The sequence below is a fragment of the Sparus aurata genome, chromosome 20, assembly GCF_900880675.1.
Source record: "Sparus aurata chromosome 20, fSpaAur1.1, whole genome shotgun sequence".
Taxonomy (NCBI): Eukaryota; Metazoa; Chordata; class Actinopteri; order Spariformes; family Sparidae; genus Sparus; species Sparus aurata.
Window position 1 is genome coordinate 11397275 of NC_044206.1, and position 17026 is coordinate 11414300.

The 17026-nt window shown below is 41.9% G+C and overlaps 1 protein-coding gene and 1 long non-coding RNA gene across 2 annotated transcripts; one reads left to right on the forward strand and one right to left on the reverse strand.

The window, feature by feature from the left end:
* Positions 1–924: 924 nt before the first annotated feature.
* On the reverse strand, positions 925–11742 carry LOC115570656 (uncharacterized). The gene is made up of 2 exons (XR_003981796.1): positions 11580–11742; positions 925–2192 (listed from the first exon to the last, which is right to left on the reverse strand). It is a non-coding gene; the product is annotated as an uncharacterized LOC115570656 (long non-coding RNA).
* dlx4b (distal-less homeobox 4b) lies at positions 6188–9936 on the forward strand. Its single transcript, XM_030399284.1, has 3 exons — positions 6188–6786; positions 7706–7899; positions 9395–9936. The coding sequence occupies exons 1-3, from the start codon at positions 6465–6467 to the stop codon at positions 9665–9667; spliced, it is 789 nt and encodes a 262-aa protein (XP_030255144.1). The 5' UTR covers positions 6188–6464; the 3' UTR covers positions 9668–9936.
* Positions 11743–17026: the final 5284 nt, after the last annotated feature.

Here is a 17026-nt window from a genome sequence, read left to right on the forward strand (position 1 = left end):
TTGTAGTTTGCAAAGGTCTAATTTGTAGGAACATCTCATTCCTCGTCAAATACCCATACTTGAGGAGTGTGAGTCGGGTCACTGTTTGAAGAGTTGGTAATTCTTAGAAATTGGACCTTTGAATTAACTGTACAAAATTGTTTTGATGAAATACTGACCTTCCTTTTAGTTCCAACGTGACAAGAAATTAATAATTGACACACACATTTATTTTGATTTAAAAATCAAACTGTATTTATATTATTTTATTTATCATGTATAGGTTTAAAAAAGAAATATGGAAAGATAGTGCAAAGTCATGAAAACGGTACAAGCTGACTGTAAAAATTAATGTTTTCAGCAAGATAATTTCACTACAACGCCTGCATATTAATATTTTAATTCCAGTCAAATATTCACAGACAAACATGGACAATATCTACAATCCTTGCATTAAAGGGGCCCTATGTTGTGTTGGAGAAGAAATTCAAACTCAGACTTTTAATATTTACAACATAAAAGAGGTAATAATACAATCTCAGAAATATTAATGTTTTCCATAACTGAATAAACGAGCTGTTCTGAAAGGAGAATAAGGCCCCCAGGTCACTGTTGGGTGGCAGGGTCCGCCAAATATAAATGAAGAAAAAACATAAAAGTAAAACAAAATGAAACTGTGTTGTCCTTTAAGGTCAGTTTGTTTATTCAGTTTATTCTGTCAATACATTCATTCTCATTACGTTTGACACATTTTTGGAAATTGGAAAATTTAAATGTGAACTAAAATCTGCATTGAACAAAAATGAAATGAAACAACAGACATGTTTTCTTTTAAAGCTAATTAAGGCTGTGGAGACATGGTCCGAACCTCTCACCTTGAAGCTGTCAGTCCACAATAACAACATGTTAATGATTAAAAAATAATTACATAAACAGAGTCATCAATACAGCTATCCAGTTTTATTGCAGACACTTAATCCACTTAACAAAATCAGAATACAGAGAATGTTCACGGTCAATTACATAATAACAAATAATGATGGTAATGATAACGCAACAAACATTTGAATTTTCCTTTCAGCTGAGCCGGTGCGTCACATTTTAATCTGTGCACGCCAGCAAACTTCACACATGACTGTACTGATCATGTGACACCGGTGAACTCTCTGGGCCCTCGGAGGCTGCCAAGCACACACGCAACACACACATACAAACATCAGCAGCAACGTGGCTGCACTTGAGGAATGAGACGCCGGGCCGTGCAGATATGAATGTTCGCTGTGTGACGGCGCCTGCAGGAGAGATTAGGCCGCTCATCCTCCTTGCACCGCTCCGACTCCTCCTCTGATCTCCTTAACTTTCCTGGGGCGGAAAAACAGGTCAGAGAAAAAACATAAATCCCACTGTTTGTGTTGGCTTTGTTGGCGCAAAAGACGGATCTGCGGTTGTGATGACAGACACCTGCTCACGGGGAGGAGGAAAGCAAAAGCTTGACTAGTCAGAATTTAGGGTGGAACACTTTGCATCCAAAAGTACAAAAACAAACCTTAAAAAAAAAAACAATTTGAAACCGTGATGAAAATATCCGGTTTCCATCTGCACGAATGAGCAAAGGCGATGTGATGTCTTGAGGTGTCTTCACGTTTCTCACGCCTCTGATTCTGTGATGAATATCTGCGGGGATAAATGTGTTTAAACCACACCTCAGCTCCAGCCCCCCGTCATATCTGCTGAAACGGGACATGTGGGCCTCGATGCCTGTCTATTATGCGGTGAGCTGAGCCCTGCGATAATAAATCCTGGCATCCTGTCCGGGTCGTGGACTGTCAGTCTGAGTAGACGGGCCTCGGCTTCGGGCCCCGGCAACAGAGGGTTGCTTGTAAAACATGATGGGCCAGCGGGAAGATCACAGCCTCTGCAGTTGCCTGGGAATGTGCTCTCGGTTTGTACACAAAGAATGCTGTCACTCTGCATCAGACCTGCATGATGGACAAACGTATGTGTGTGTGTGTGAGGGAGAAGGAGAGAGAGAACACACACCTATGTCGGACACACCTCTGGAGCGCATGCCCATGTGTAAGACGCCAGTGAGTCTGGGCTGCATTCGGGAGTGTGACTGTTTTTACCATCATCCCTTGGCGTGTATTAGGCAGAGCCACGGCGAGGCCTCGTCCCTGCCCTATGACTGCAGGGCTCGCCTTTGTTCTTCAGCCCTAATGCAGACATAATTACAAGCCTTAAAGAGCCTCCTCACCTCTCTCTCTCTCCCTCTCTCTCTCTCTTACACCTCTTGTTCCTGCATGGCTTTGACAGATATTATGCACATCCAGGACTCCTCAATCCTCTCTCCTTCAGCTCCTCTAGAGAGCTGCACACACACACACATACAAACATACACACACACACACACACACACACACACACACACACACACACACTCGCCCATGGGCCTGTATGCATTTTGTGCCATCTGTCAGCTGAAAAAAAAACAAAAAAGTGTGACATTCCCGTGCACTAAAGCTCGCTCTCCCACCTGCTCTCACAGCGACCAGAAATGTCACTGGGTTGCAACTACAAATGCCACAATGCAGCAGTAAATGCCTAATGAACACAACCACAGCGCTGCATTCTCTCATGATATCATCTCCCGGCGAGGATTTACAGCTGCTGTGAGGTCACGAGCTCGCACCCACAATGTGAAAACTGGCCTCTCATCTCGTTCCTTTTTTTGTGTGTGTGTGTGTTTTTTTTTTTTTATTGTGACTGAATTTTTCTTTTTTTTTACCATGATAATAATTTGTGGCTGGCTGCTTGGCTGAGGCCTGTGGGTAATCGGGAAGCGGTCCAGAGCCCAGCAGGCCCTCAGTGCTGCTGGCTTCCCAGTAGTTGCAGGCAAGGGTATAGGACATGACCAAAATGACGGGGTTGGACAGCGACTCAGCACCACGCTCAACCCACCAAACACGTCTCTGTTTATAATTTGACTGCAGCTCACATATGATTCAGCCGAGGTGAAATCTGTGTACTGTAACACACACTGACTCCATTAGACCTTATTTAAAATGGAGCCTTACAGTGGCAGGAAATCCACTCGTTTACTCTGCTGGAGAGTGAGGCTGGAATATGGTCTCTGAGCCTGCGGTTGCCATTTTCTCCCCCTGGCTCCCGCACTATATCCACATGCACCTTGTGTGTTTTGCTGACTCTGCAGTCTGCACACACAGCCCTGCCTTCCATTTTAATAAGCTCTGACATTAAGTTAGAAATAATATGATTGACATCTGGGCTGGGTATTTCTGTTTCATCGAACATCCATCTTTTAAGTTCAGTTTTTTTTTTTTCAATGTGTATTCATTATGTCTCCTGGTGCGCTGGTGCTCATTTTTAATTAGGGTGTTAGTATACATCAGTAAACTGCTAATTTAGCCCATTCATACAAAACTTTATCATTAGAATTAAAATGTTGAGTTGAACATTTTCATGAATGCACTGAAATGATCAACAGGATATGAATGGACCACAGTTTTTTTTTTTTAAATTTGAAATTGTGATCTTTGTGTATCACAGCACAAAAATATATATTAGCATGCTAACAAGCTAGCCCTAGCCCGTCCCAGTCCAGAGGTCCTGTGCTAGCGGTGTAAAGACTAACACTCCCCTGGTCCTGGAGCTGTCAGTCCAAGCTGCTAGCTGTGTGGCTAACAGAGCTAAATAGCTGTGGCGGCTACTGTTAGCGGCATTTAGCGGTCACTCAGCAGCATGAATTTGACAGGTGGAAGTAAAATTGTATTTAATTTAATGCAAGATGTGTTTTGAATTGCTGTTGCTCGCTATTAACAAACAATGATGTTGCTACGACTTTTACAGGAAAGGAAGTCTCTGCCAAGGCTGAGCAAAACAACTCTGTCTGCAGGGAGCCAGAAGGATACTCAAAGACGGGATACACCCACGTCAGACAGAGTGTGTTCACCTGGCTGCCCTCTGACAGGAGATACAGATGTATCCACTTCTAATGTTTTTGTACAGAAGTTCTGCTTTCTGCTTTCCTGAGACTGAGAGAATACAAGGGTTTGAATCTTTTTTTTTATATATATATGTAACTGCAGTCCAGCTGTCTTAGTTACATATGAACAGTGATGTAATGTAACTGATTACATTTACTCAAGTACTGTACTTAAGTACAACTTGATTTTTATTATTTCTTAAATAGTCTGTATATTATTTTGTTTGCTTTTTGTACATATAGCTGAGGGAGTTACAACCAATTATGTTGTTACAGTGTCTTGTGTTGCATACTGACAATTAAATTAATCTTGAACCTTTAATCTTCATGTGAGTCATTCACACCTAATAGGTCAAGAGTTCAGGACTGTGAATTCACAGTTACTTCATGCATGAATTGATGTTGATCAACTAAGCTGGATTTAGATTTAATTTATGGCTCTGCAGTTACCTTTAAATGTTTGTTGACCAGTTTGATTTAAAGAGAATCTTCATATCTCTATGAGTACTGACTCAAGTTTAATGTAACTGGAATCCAGCTGACTTGCCGACAATGATGAAACGTAACTAAGTACATTTACTCAAGTACTGTTGTATAATAAAGTTTTGAGGTATTTTTACTTGACTTAAGTATTTCCATTTTCTGCCACTTTTTACTTCCACTAGCATTCGTGTGGAAGAGGCAGATATCATGCTTTCTTTTTCTCCACTATATTCATTTGATAAATTTAGTCACTAGTTACTTTGCAGATTACAAACTGTGTCTGAAATCCCATAAACAATTCTGATTCCAATAAATGGAAATAATCATAAATATCAGATCCGATTAATTGATTATTTGAGGCTAATAATCTGTCATTCCCTATACAGTAGAAGGAGAATTTACTTTTAATTGTACTTTTGAAATATAACTACATTTATTTGCAGGTAATTACTTTTGATACTCAAACACATGTAATTTCAGATCATTTAACTCAAGTACTTTTCACATGTGTGACATTCACTTATTACCAAAGTACTAATTCAGCTACTTTTACTCAAGTATGTCTTCTGGTTACTTCTCACAACACTGCGCGTTTATTAATGCATTAAGCAGCTGTGCAATAACAACATTAATGAATCGTAACTTTAACGGGGAGCAGCGGGAACTCGTGACACATCCTGCATTAAATCACCAGGAGTCGTGCATCAGTTCACCCGCACTTCCGTTTATGATTCCTACCCAGAATATAAACTTTAACGCATGCGTTGAAAGGCTGACGAGGAGCTTTAAACGAGCGGTATAAAAATGTGCCAGCTGAACTCCAAAGCTTCAAATACTTATGTAACGCTGCGTGGAGATAGTGTAAACAGGCCCCGCGTCCGCAGACTGTAAAAAAAAAAACACAAAAAAAAAAAAAAGATGGATTTGATTGATGGGGTTCAGAAACGTCCATAAATTCTATTCGACTGTAAAAATGTGAAGGCGTGCAGCTAAATTACAGAAGTACTTTTTTTCTTTGTGTGTCTTTTTGTAAAGCGTTCTCTACTCATTAGCCGGTGCCTGTATACATATATGTATATTTTAGATCACTGCTGAAAATGATGATAATAAAAAAAAGCCCTGTTTGTCAAATAAACCTGCAGAATTATTAGATTATTAAAACTATTTTGGGAGATAATTAAGCGCATGGACTGCATGAACGAAACAATATAAAATCTAATTTTATTTGAGGTTTCTCTTTTATTTCGACTGTCTGTACTCCAGCACCAGCCTCTGCACTTGTCAATAACCTTTATATCAGCTCATAAAAGAACGTTACGCGTATTTTCCCGCTTAATGATAGCACCTCGCCTCTTAAAAACTCAGCCAAGCTGTCGCGATAACAAATCAAATTTTCTCTCCGAGGTAAACAGATTTTATTCACCAACATCTTCCACGTGTCAAAAATCTCCCAAAGGGGGTTACACATGATGGAAAATAATTATTTGAAAAAATTACAGGCAATATTAATTTGATTTGATTTGATTTTTTATGACAACGTTATTCTGACAAAGACCACAATCAAGCACTTCTGACCGAAAGAGATATTATTTCATAATCCACGGAAGGAGGTCCCTGTCGAGCTGCATCCTCTATCATATGTTAATGAAGTTAATGGAGGAGCTCCGGTGACAGCTGGCCGCTGAACACCAATCAGAGAGCTCGCAGATGGAAGGCAGTTATGTTTGAGGCTCTGCAGGCAGGAGGTGTTTGAAGAGCCATGTCAGCTCCTCCAGTGATGTAAAGAAAAGGATCCCTTTCGCTTTTATCCCTGTTTGTGTTTTTTGCCTCTCCAAACGCGTGGGAACATGCGCGCCGTCACTTCTCACTGCCGGGGACTTTCTTTCGCGAGCGATGCTTCGGACTTGAGAGTGGATTTGCTCCAACTTTTCCCCGCTGCTCGGCTGAGCTCATGAGAGCCCCTTCAGAGCGACGGCTTTATGGACTCGCGTATTAGCTAATGATGTCTATGGGTTTCATGCCTGACAGTCTGAATGCCTCGGATCCCTCCAAATCGGCCTTTCTGGAGTTCGGCCACGGACACCCGGCGCACCAGCAGCACTCCTCCGGACTCTCTCACATTTACCCGGTCCACGGCTTGCACGCTGCCGGGCACTCCCAGCATGAAAGTCCTTTCCCCGGCAGCGCGTCCTATGGCCGCTCTCTGGGCTACACCTATCCCGGCGCGGTGAGCTCTCACCCCCCGTCCGCGTACATGTCCTACCAGCACAGCAATCACAGCAACAGCAGCAGCCTGGCCCACAGCAGATTAGAGCAGACAGGTATGTGAGAAGGTCAAAGAGATTGCTGTATCATTGATGGCTATAAAACATTCTGGTTTTGCGCCACGGTTGAGCGCAATTACGCACAGGGCGCCAATTCCCCCTGACATCTACCTCGTGAGAAGAACACCTCGTTTTAAGATCGAAAAAGTAAACAAAAATAAATCGGATTTTTTGTCATAAATGTGTAATGTTTTATCCTGAAAGTTAACGCCACGAGGCTCATTCTAACTCAGTCCACTAATGTCCAAACAAGGCCTGCAGCGCTCGACCGCTGCTCCCTCCCTCCCTCCCCGCTCATGTTATATGATGACGGCGCAGGCTGCCATTAATTTTATTGACCATAATTTTCTGCGGGTGAGTCCAATTATGGCCCGTGTAGCCTGGGCCTACCTCAGGTTTTTTGGGGTTTTTTTTTTGTCTCATTGTTAGCTCACAATAACAAAAAGCGATCCCATAAAATGGCAGCCCTTTCATCTCTGCGGGAGTTTGTCCCATTCGGTGAATTAAATATAACTCTGATGGTGTTAAGTATAAAGATAATATCATGATCCAGTGAATGACTCACTAAATCACTGAGTCCAAAATACAATATAATTGATTTAATAAAACTATAATTAGAGCATTTGTGACCATAAGATTTGGTGTTTTTATGATAAAAACGCATGAACTTGATTTTGGCTTTCAGGCACTTTGGATGTGTGTCCACAGCCTGCAGCTCAGGCCCTCAGCTGCACTGTCTGACTCTACAGCTCCTGTTTCTACTCCTATATTTCTTGTTGAGATGTTAGATTTTTTTTATTGTATTTTTATATTTTTTAGGAGACCAGGGAAAAGCTGCTCGAATACGACCTCTCTCTGTTTTCCACTTCTAGAAGTTATACATCCAATGACAGAATCTCGTTCTTGTTCTCCGCAGATCGCGACAAGTCCACGGTGATCGAGGGCAGGGACCTTCGTCTGAACGGCAAAGGGAAGAAAATCCGCAAGCCTCGGACCATCTACTCCAGCCTGCAGCTGCAGGCTCTGCACCAGCGCTTCCAACAGACCCAGTACCTGGCCTTACCGGAGCGCGCCGACCTGGCGGCCAAACTGGGACTCACCCAGACTCAGGTGGGCCTTGAAAACACAGGGTGTAATGTGGAAAATACACAAATATGAGCGTATTATTGCCCGAGGAGATTATTATTATTCAGCCTTTAGCCAAAAATATCAGGCCTGTAACATGTTGCATTCAGTGCCTCCACTAGGCTGATATGATAAATCGAAAGGTCCTGAATTAAGATGAATATCAGAGAGAATGTGGAGGTTGGAGCCTGTTATCTGCTGTGTTATGAGGGATCACGGCGCTCCTGGAGATCAAATGTGAAAAAAGGACTGTTGTGATTTGTAACTCGATCCTTTAATGCACGGCTTATTTACTGTGCTTAATTTCGCGGCTGCATTTCCTTTGTCAGCTCAGGTCCTTGAAGTGCTCTCAGTAACCGCAGTTACAAAACACAATCACAGGTCAGCTGTGTGGGAGCAGGTCGTTATGGAAGATACATTATGTAATTAAACCAGTGTATTTATTTTTTTCAATTATTTATCTATTCAGACCAGGTAACAGCTCATTAACGCAAGGACATGACACCTCTTCTTCTGCACTTCTTTAGGGTGTCTGAAATATCTATTTTTTTTTTTCCATAACTGAATAAACAAGCTGTTCTGAGAGGAAAATAAGGTCCCCAGAACACCCTTTGAAGCTAGAATGGTGGCAGGGTCCGCCACACACAAACAAAGTAAAACAGTATGAGGTTGTCCTTTAAGGTCAGTTTGATAATGTAAAAAAAAAAAAAAAGATAGGTTGTTTATTTGGTTTGTTTGGGAATAAAATAAATAGATAAATAAAGATCCTAAAATTTCTTCCCCCGACCTGCATAATGCTCCTTTAACTTAACCAGTTTTCCAGATGGAAACATGGATCGACTCTGTCATCTGAGCTGCTTCCTGCACACTTTTTTGTTCTTCTCCCCCTCCCCTCCTCAACCCCCTACTGCCTTTATCTCAATAACTCCTCTCCTCGTTTCGTGCTAAAGATGTTTACTGAGTGATTCATTGGGCTCTTGGAGCGTTCGCGCCATTGTTCTGCTGTCTAAAAATAGACATCTTTGCTCGGAATCAGCAGAAATGTTCGGTGACCCACCGCAGCGCGCAATTTTTTTTATTTTTATTTTTATTTTTTTTTTATTATTCCGCAATATTTTTTAATCTCCTGTCACACTCCATGCACCATTGGTCTCATAAAACGGCGAAACAATGAGAGGGCTCTGTTTTTAATGGATAACAAGTGCCACTCAACCGTGAGGCCGAGCGACTAACAACGCGCCAGTAGTAAGGGAGGGATTTGCAAACACAACAGAGAAAAAGATGAGAGTTATGAGGAGTTTTCCCTTTTATTGCTCCCAAATGTTCGACATCGGGCCAATTCTGAGACGCGCACTGGGTTTAATTTGACGGAAATATGCTCATAAAGGACCCTTATTACATTTATATTAGCGCTGATCGTTAACCGCAGTGACAATTATGTGCCTCTTTTTTTTTTTTCTTTTTTTACTCCTTTCTTTAGGTGAAAATATGGTTTCAGAATAAGCGCTCCAAGTATAAAAAGATCATGAAGCATGGCAGCGGATCAGAGGGGGAGCATCTCCACAGCACCAGCTCCATCTCGCCCTGCTCGCCCGGGCTGCCCCAGGTCTGGGAGGTCTCCATGGCGAACAAAGGGGCCCAGATGCACCCAAACAATTACATGAACAGTTTTGGCCACTGGTACCCGAACCACCACCACCACCACCACCACCACCCTCACCAGGACGCGGTGCCCAGGCCTCAGATGATGTGAGTGGGATTGTCGCTCGGGCTGCGTCGGGGCCACGCCGGGCCCTCTGCTCAGAGCTGAGTCGTGTTTTTTGTGTGTTTTGATAGGACTTTCATGTGTTTCGTGTGCGTTTTTTGTTTGTTTGTTTTTTTCAGTTCAGTTCAGACACCCAAATATATTTTTTAGATTTGCTCTGACGTTAAGGCAGACTTCACGGTGCGCATCTCACTGACATGTGGACTTTAGTGTGTGCAGTTTAAACAAGAGACTGGATAAAGGAATTTTAAAGAATATTCTGTGTGCGTGCATTTTTTTTTTTTTTTTTTTTTTTTTAATCAGATACGAGGTTCCAACACATTCCTGAGCTGTTGGAGTGACTTTATAATGAATAATGTCTTGTGGGACAGGTGTGTTCAGGGTGCTGATTCAGATGAGTGTGTGATTGCATTTATCAAACTGTGAAAGAGCCGCAGGAGCCTACATTAACGGTAACCGGACTCCAAATGAGACTCTAATGAACTTAAGCGTCCCTGATCTGTGGGTAAAATACAACATCTCGAGAGTTTAACATATAATATTGGATGTTTAATGAGCTTTGTTAAACACCACAGCTCAGCCGAGGTGATAATTAATAGCCGGGGTTGTCTTTTGTCCTTCAGCGCACGAAAAGCTGCAGATCTGTTCGGATTTCAAGAGATTTGCCGAGAACACCTGAGGATTTCATCCCCGTTCATTGGTTTCTTAGATCTGGTTCACTGTGGATTTCAGTTTTAAGGATACTTATTTCAATGTAAAGTCAACAACACACCCATGGCTGAAAGAAAAATGTGCTCTCAGCAGGGTGACCCAAAGAGATGGCACCTTTTACGCACGGCGGTTGTGACACTTTTACGCGCTCGCGCTAATGGGCCGAGACGACACACCTTCCAAATTGGTGTCTTAAGAACTGACAAACATAAATAATTATGATACTTTTTCTGAATTCTCTACGTCACAATCTATTTTTTTAAATCGATAAAACGACCCACATCCGCCGTCTGCTCTTAACGAACCCCCATTTCTTTCACCAGAGAGGGACACATGCCGTGCAAGTCAGCGTTTAAACGATACTTTCCCTTCAGTCAATCAAAAAAGCTCGCCGGGTGTCACAGTAAGATGACGAATGGCCATGTCATCCCTCCAATAAACTGCGCCTGATTTATAGTCGTCTGCACTGATGTGCACGTACTGGCGCTCACACTGTTTAAACACAGAGAATTAAGTTATTTACATCCGTGCAAACACATCCAGCGATCTTGGCTGATGCTCTTGATTAAATTGGGTGTCGAGCTCTAGTTAATGAAGGAGAGCAGCGCGTAAAAGAAACATCCAATTACTCCTTTCTTCTCTTTTTTTTCTTCTTTTTTTAATCTTTTTCATTCGTCACCTCGCTTTCTCGGCTGTCTGGCAAACATTAGATTCAATTTGTCTGATGTCACACACACACACACACACACACACACACACACAAACACACACACACACACACACACACACACACACACAGGGGTTGGAAAAATAACCAACTAATCATAAGAACAGTTTCTGTGGAGCTTATATTACTTGTACATCAACATTTCATTACAGGTGTAGCGCCTCATGGGTGATGTCATTTCAGAGGTCATGACGTCAAATCATCAGGAGTCTTTCACGCCGAATGCTTAAACAGACCCCCTTTAGCACAGTGCATGCAAATAAATGTTTAGTGTTAGCCTTAACCATATCAAAGATAGCAGTTGAACTTTAAATTCGCATTTTTCTCTATGAGGTTCGGCCCAGCTGTTCTTTGTAAGATTAAAAAAATCATGCTGTTTGAATGTTATTGCATTCAAAAGCTGCGCGTCATGCCCACTTCTACACATTCAAGCTGCTACGTCACCGGTCATACATGTCTTACCTTGAGAGGTGCAGCCTCGTTCAGGAGCTCTGCAGCCTGCTGTGGTGTCTCTCTCTGAAGAACAAAGCCACATCAGAGCCCCGTGTTTTCACTCCTCCGAGCTGATTTTTTCACATAACGACACGCATTGTGTTACATTAACATCTCCTTCTTTACGCACACACACACCCCGACACACACACACACACATATATACACCCTCGTGCCCTTTCCCTCATTCCTGATGATTATGTGCCTTGTTAAACACGCGGGCCCTGGGAAAGAAGAGGCGAGAACTGCTCGACCAAGTGACGGGGCATCAAGGGAAATTATAGGTAATTTCACATCTCCAGATTAGAATAATGGCTCGTGGAGTTGGACAGACAGAGTAGGGCCTTTCAAACGGACCGGGGGGGGGGGGGCAATTATCACGTAGGCTGGATTGAAGGGAGAGTGAAAAGGCTCCAAGCTGAGGGGAGGGGGACGGAGATGGGTTGAAGGGGCATGATAAAGAAAAGTCTGACTGTATCAACGCCGAATTATCAGATACGAGGTGTCTGATGGGTTTTAATTGCAGGATAGCAATAAGAGGGCACCTAGCTTGTTATTAAACCCAAGTCGGTTTGAATGGGGCGAATGGCAAAGCAGGTCTCTGTGGTGATTATTGTTATTAACTTGAGCGATCTGACATGTCGGATAATTGTGAGCAGCCTCAACTGTTGGAGAGGATGGATGCTTGATTTGGGTTTCATCAGAGGGAAGATGACACACACACACACACACACACACACACACACACACACACACACACACACACTGGAGAGATTTAAAGATGGAATACAGTTTGTTTTCTTCTTTTTTATTTTCTTTTTTTCCACGCCGAATACTTAAACAGATGCTCCTTAGCACAGTAAATGCACAAAAGGATTACTTTTATTTTCAGTCACATCAAAAATATCAGTTGAACTTTAAATTAGCACTTTTCTCTATGAGGTTTGGTTCAGCTGCTATCTTTTTAAGATGAAAAACATGCACAGTGATTACGGAAAAGACACGTCACCCCCCACTTCCTATTACATTCAAGGTGCTACGTCTCCACACACACAAACACACGCAAAATACAGCTTGTTTTCTGTTCTTATGCACCATTTACTATTTGCGGTGTGTGTTATTCTTTGCTGGATCTCATATTTCGAGGCAACGTGTCAAGGTGAGCTCACGCAACAGCGGAGAGAGGTTTCTATCAGGATGTGATGATGGGCGTGTGAGGCATCAGCATCTAAATCAGCCCGGTCGCTGGCCTGAGGTCAGCCAGGGTTCACCAGTCCACAGCTGTCAAAGATTCCTCTCTGCCTTCATTTCATCCCAGTTTGCACCAAAATGGAGACAGTGAGTGATGCAGTCGAGGCTCGGTTCAGGGTTCTGGACAGCTGCTGGGAGTCTTTCCGTGCATGCATTTCGACCTCCATCTCAACCCCATATCGCTGCACCCCAGAGACAAGCGCTGACACCGCACTGTTGACTGTTGCAGGAGGAGGAGGAGGAGAGGCCCGGGCACCAGCTCTATTTAAGGTGCTGTGATGTTGTGCCACGCCAGGATCACATTCAAGTTCAGCAGTTCACCTCCATGGCTCCTTACACTTGTTAATGTTTGGGGATGACATATATGGACACGTCTGACAGCCCACACACACACACACACACACACACACACACACACATAACGAGCAGTCAGCCCTGTGCAGCGAACACACGTTTGTCTTCGGCGCAAATGTTTCCCTCCCCTGACAACCGCAGCCGGCCGAGAGGGCCACACATGCTGAGGGAGCTCAAATGTACCCGTGATGAGATTTCATTGATATTAAAAGGCAATAGTAATCATGTCGCTTTTGTCAAGTCAGCACAGCGCCCCGGCGCGACGAGTGAGTCCGTAGACAACTGGTGTTGAGTTCAGGGGAATAAACTTTCAGGGGCAGTGCTGCGTTTAATGTATCGTGTCAAAATATTGGAGGAATGTGTGTGAAGTTCGGTGTGAAATATGTAAAGTGCTTTTTGGGAAAGAAAGAAAGAAAGAAAGTAAGTAAGAAAGAAAGAAAGAAAGAAAGAAAGAAAGAAAGAAAGAAATGTTTGATTGAAATAATAGATAAAGTTCCTTTTTCAAAAACAAGGAAGAAAAATAATACATCCTTTGAAAATATTATGGAATTATAGGCCTAAATACTTTAGCAGACTGTATGAACTAAACTATTAGAAAAAAAGAGCTAAAAAGGCTTAAAATAAAACAAATGTGTTGGAAACATTAGTTAATATCTATTAATATGGATTTCTTAGAGTTTTTCATTCATTTAAAGGTGCACTGTGTCGTTTTTGAAAAGAAGTTAAATCTCTGAATTTTAATATTTACAAAATTCATGAGGTAATAATACAATGATGTGTTCCATAAGTGAATAAACAAGCTGTTCTCAGAGGAAAACAAGGTCCCCAAAATCACTGTTTGAAGCAAGAACAGGTGGCAGGGTCCACCACAAGTAAAGTCTTATACAACGTCAGTTTGTTTATTTGGCTTATTCAGTCATAAACGTTAACTGTGATACTGTGATAAAAAAGACATTTTTTTTGTTTAATTAGTTTGTTTAGACATGAAAAAAAATCAGTCAGTATAGATCTTTCCCTCTGAATAAAATGTCCTCCCCAAAACTACAAAATGCTCCTTTAACCTCCCTAAAAACCTGCAGCCACATGTAGGCTGAGTAAACATTTTCATCTGCAACAATCCCAGTGTACTGTCTAAAAATAATAATAAAATAAAGCATCACATGGCAGACTCTAAACAATAAAGGTGAAGAAAAACCCACTCAAAACTCATTTATTCATGTTCTTTTTTGTATTATAAATATTTTATTCCTGTAGGTATATCTACTACAAAAATGCTAATGTGAGCGAACCTCTATCCATAATTGTATTGGGGGTGGGGGGGAGTCACATCATGTGATCATTAGTAATATATGGATAGAGTGTAGAGTGAAACTAAATCTTCTTGATTCAAGCAAATCCGAAAACTGAGATTTAACGATGCAAAATCTTTAAACCCACGTTTTAAGGCTGCGATATTATGGAATTACTGCAATGACACACTGGTGCAATAAAGTTTTATACCATAACACCTTCAGTTCTGAGCGCATGCCATTCTGGTTACCAACAGCGGTAGACAAAGGTTATAAAACCACTATAAACCCGTGGGTACATTCTATCTCCGTGCGTAATGGCGCCTTGGTGGTCCATGTGGGGGGGTGTGGGTGGATCGGCATTAGTCTCTCCATCATGTATTCTTCTCTGTCGCATATTTAATAATGCATGCGGTCAAACTGAGACTGTTGTCGGCTGTCATTAGTTATTAACTGTTTTCTTTTTTTTTGTTACCATCGCTGCCTCGTTGCTTCTGTCATAACAGTCATTATCTGGGTTGGCTGTCATGTTTACCTCCCAGCTACTCAATAGCTCAGCTCTCCACAGGTTGCACATGTGTCACGGTGCAACCTGCAGTTTCATCACCTGGGAAAGCCTTTCGCTTACATTCTACATTCGTTTTTAAGGGGTGCGTGTTTGACCATAAATTGTGGAACATGTTGGGTACAAAGTGCGTCATCACATGGAATAATGGATGACCAAGTAAAAAAAAATAAAAAATCAGGTGTACAAAAAAGAAAAAAAAGCAGGTCGTCAGCGGCCAACTGCAACAGAGTCAGATCCAAAGTCTGCAGCGAAACACGCGCAACATGAAAAGAGCCTTGTGTTTTCTTATACCTTCAATATCTGGCAGCGTTTCCATCCATTCTGCTGCGCGCCTGTGTGAGCGCGCAAGAGAGAGCGAGAGAGGAGAGAGAGGGAGAGAGGGAGAGAGAGAGATCCCCTTCGGCAAAAGACTGGCTTCACCCACGCACACCCCCACCCTCTCTGCCTGTGTGTGTGTGTGTGTGTGTGTGTGTGGAGCGCGCTGAATTCTCTCTTGTTATCTGGCAGCAGAATCGTAATAAAACCGAGAGACTCCAACATGTCTGCTTGTGTGTCGCCTCCTACTGCAGCGCTTTGCACGCAGCTCGCAGCAGCCCAAACAGAGAGGGAGTCAGTTCACTGTGCGCTGCGCTGCACTGCGCTGCCAGGGCTGAGAGAGGTTGGAGTGTTTACATATTTGGGTCAGCGAGATAAATAACCTTCTCTGATGAGTAAATAAGGAGGTTAATTAACGATGTTGTTGGCGTTAAGGTAATGCGAAATGAAGAAAAAATCAGAAATTCAGTCGAAAAAACTAAAAAGTTTGAGAAAAAACAAATAAATAAATAAAAAATCGTTGACTTAACGTAAAGAAATTAAGTTAGGCCAACAAGAGATGATTACTTTAGCATTTTTCTGGACAATTAAATGCCATGTCATGAGTGGAGTGCAGTTTAGAGTACACTGTAAACTTTAAAATGAATAAATATATAAACACATTTAAAGTGTGGAAACCTCAGAACTACCAAGAAGGCTATTACATTCAAAGATGCACCGTGCGGTTTTAGAGAAGACAATTTTGAGATCTTAATTGACTTGATTTGTTATTAACAAACTCTCTTTGTTTCCACGACTGAATAAACAAACTGGCCGTAAAATTCAACACTGTTTTACTTTGGCGGACCCTGCCACCTTTCTGGCTTCAAACGGTGTTCTAGGGACTCTATGTTCCTCCGAGAACAGCTTGTTTATTCAGTCATGGAAAAACAAATATTTCTGAGTTTGCATCGTTACATATTTAAACTGCAAATATTAAAACTGAATGAATGAATTTCTGAATGAAAAGTTGCACAAGCTAAAATGTTTTAACAACTTAAAATTATTATTCGGCTTTACTTTGACTTTTTGTATTTTTGAGGTGATCACTTTCCTCGATAAAGTCACTTGTGTATTCACCGTTCTTGTTGGTTTCCAGTTAGATATCGGGGAAACCTAAATCTAAAAGTAGATTAAGAGCATGTAGCTGTAATATGAACATAACTTTTAATATTATTATTATTATTTTATTACTTAAACTGTCGCCACAAAAATTTATGTTTTCAAGTGGAGGAGTAATTATCCCCATGTTTAAGATGCGCGGAATACAATTAAACATCCATTTTTTTTAACGTTTGCGACCAAGACCTGTGAATAAACCTGCACATTCTAACAAAGTAAAGTTGTACAGATTCAAACTGAGCCTCCTAAATAATTTATCTGATTCATAGAACATCTTTTAAACAGGTGAAAATGATGCGTCACAAGGAAAAAAAATAAAATACTTCTGTCTTTGCCTTTTTAAACGCAAACTTGCGTGGAACTTGCAGACCTTCTAACCATCGTGTCCGGGCAGCAGCCTGTTCACAAAGGGGCTTAGACACACAACATGCAAGTAACACGTTTATTCAATTGACAAGAAGGCAACAAGTGGACTAATT

Coding starts and splice junctions, on each gene's coding strand:
- dlx4b (XM_030399284.1), top strand. CDS start 6,465: ATGATGTCTATGGGTTTCATGCCTGACAGTCTGAATGCCTCGGATCCC. Junction 6,787..7,705: donor CAGCAGATTAGAGCAGACAG/GTATGTGAGAAG, acceptor TGTTCTCCGCAG/ATCGCGACAAGTCCACGGTG. Junction 7,900..9,394: donor TGGGACTCACCCAGACTCAG/GTGGGCCTTGAA, acceptor TCCTTTCTTTAG/GTGAAAATATGGTTTCAGAA.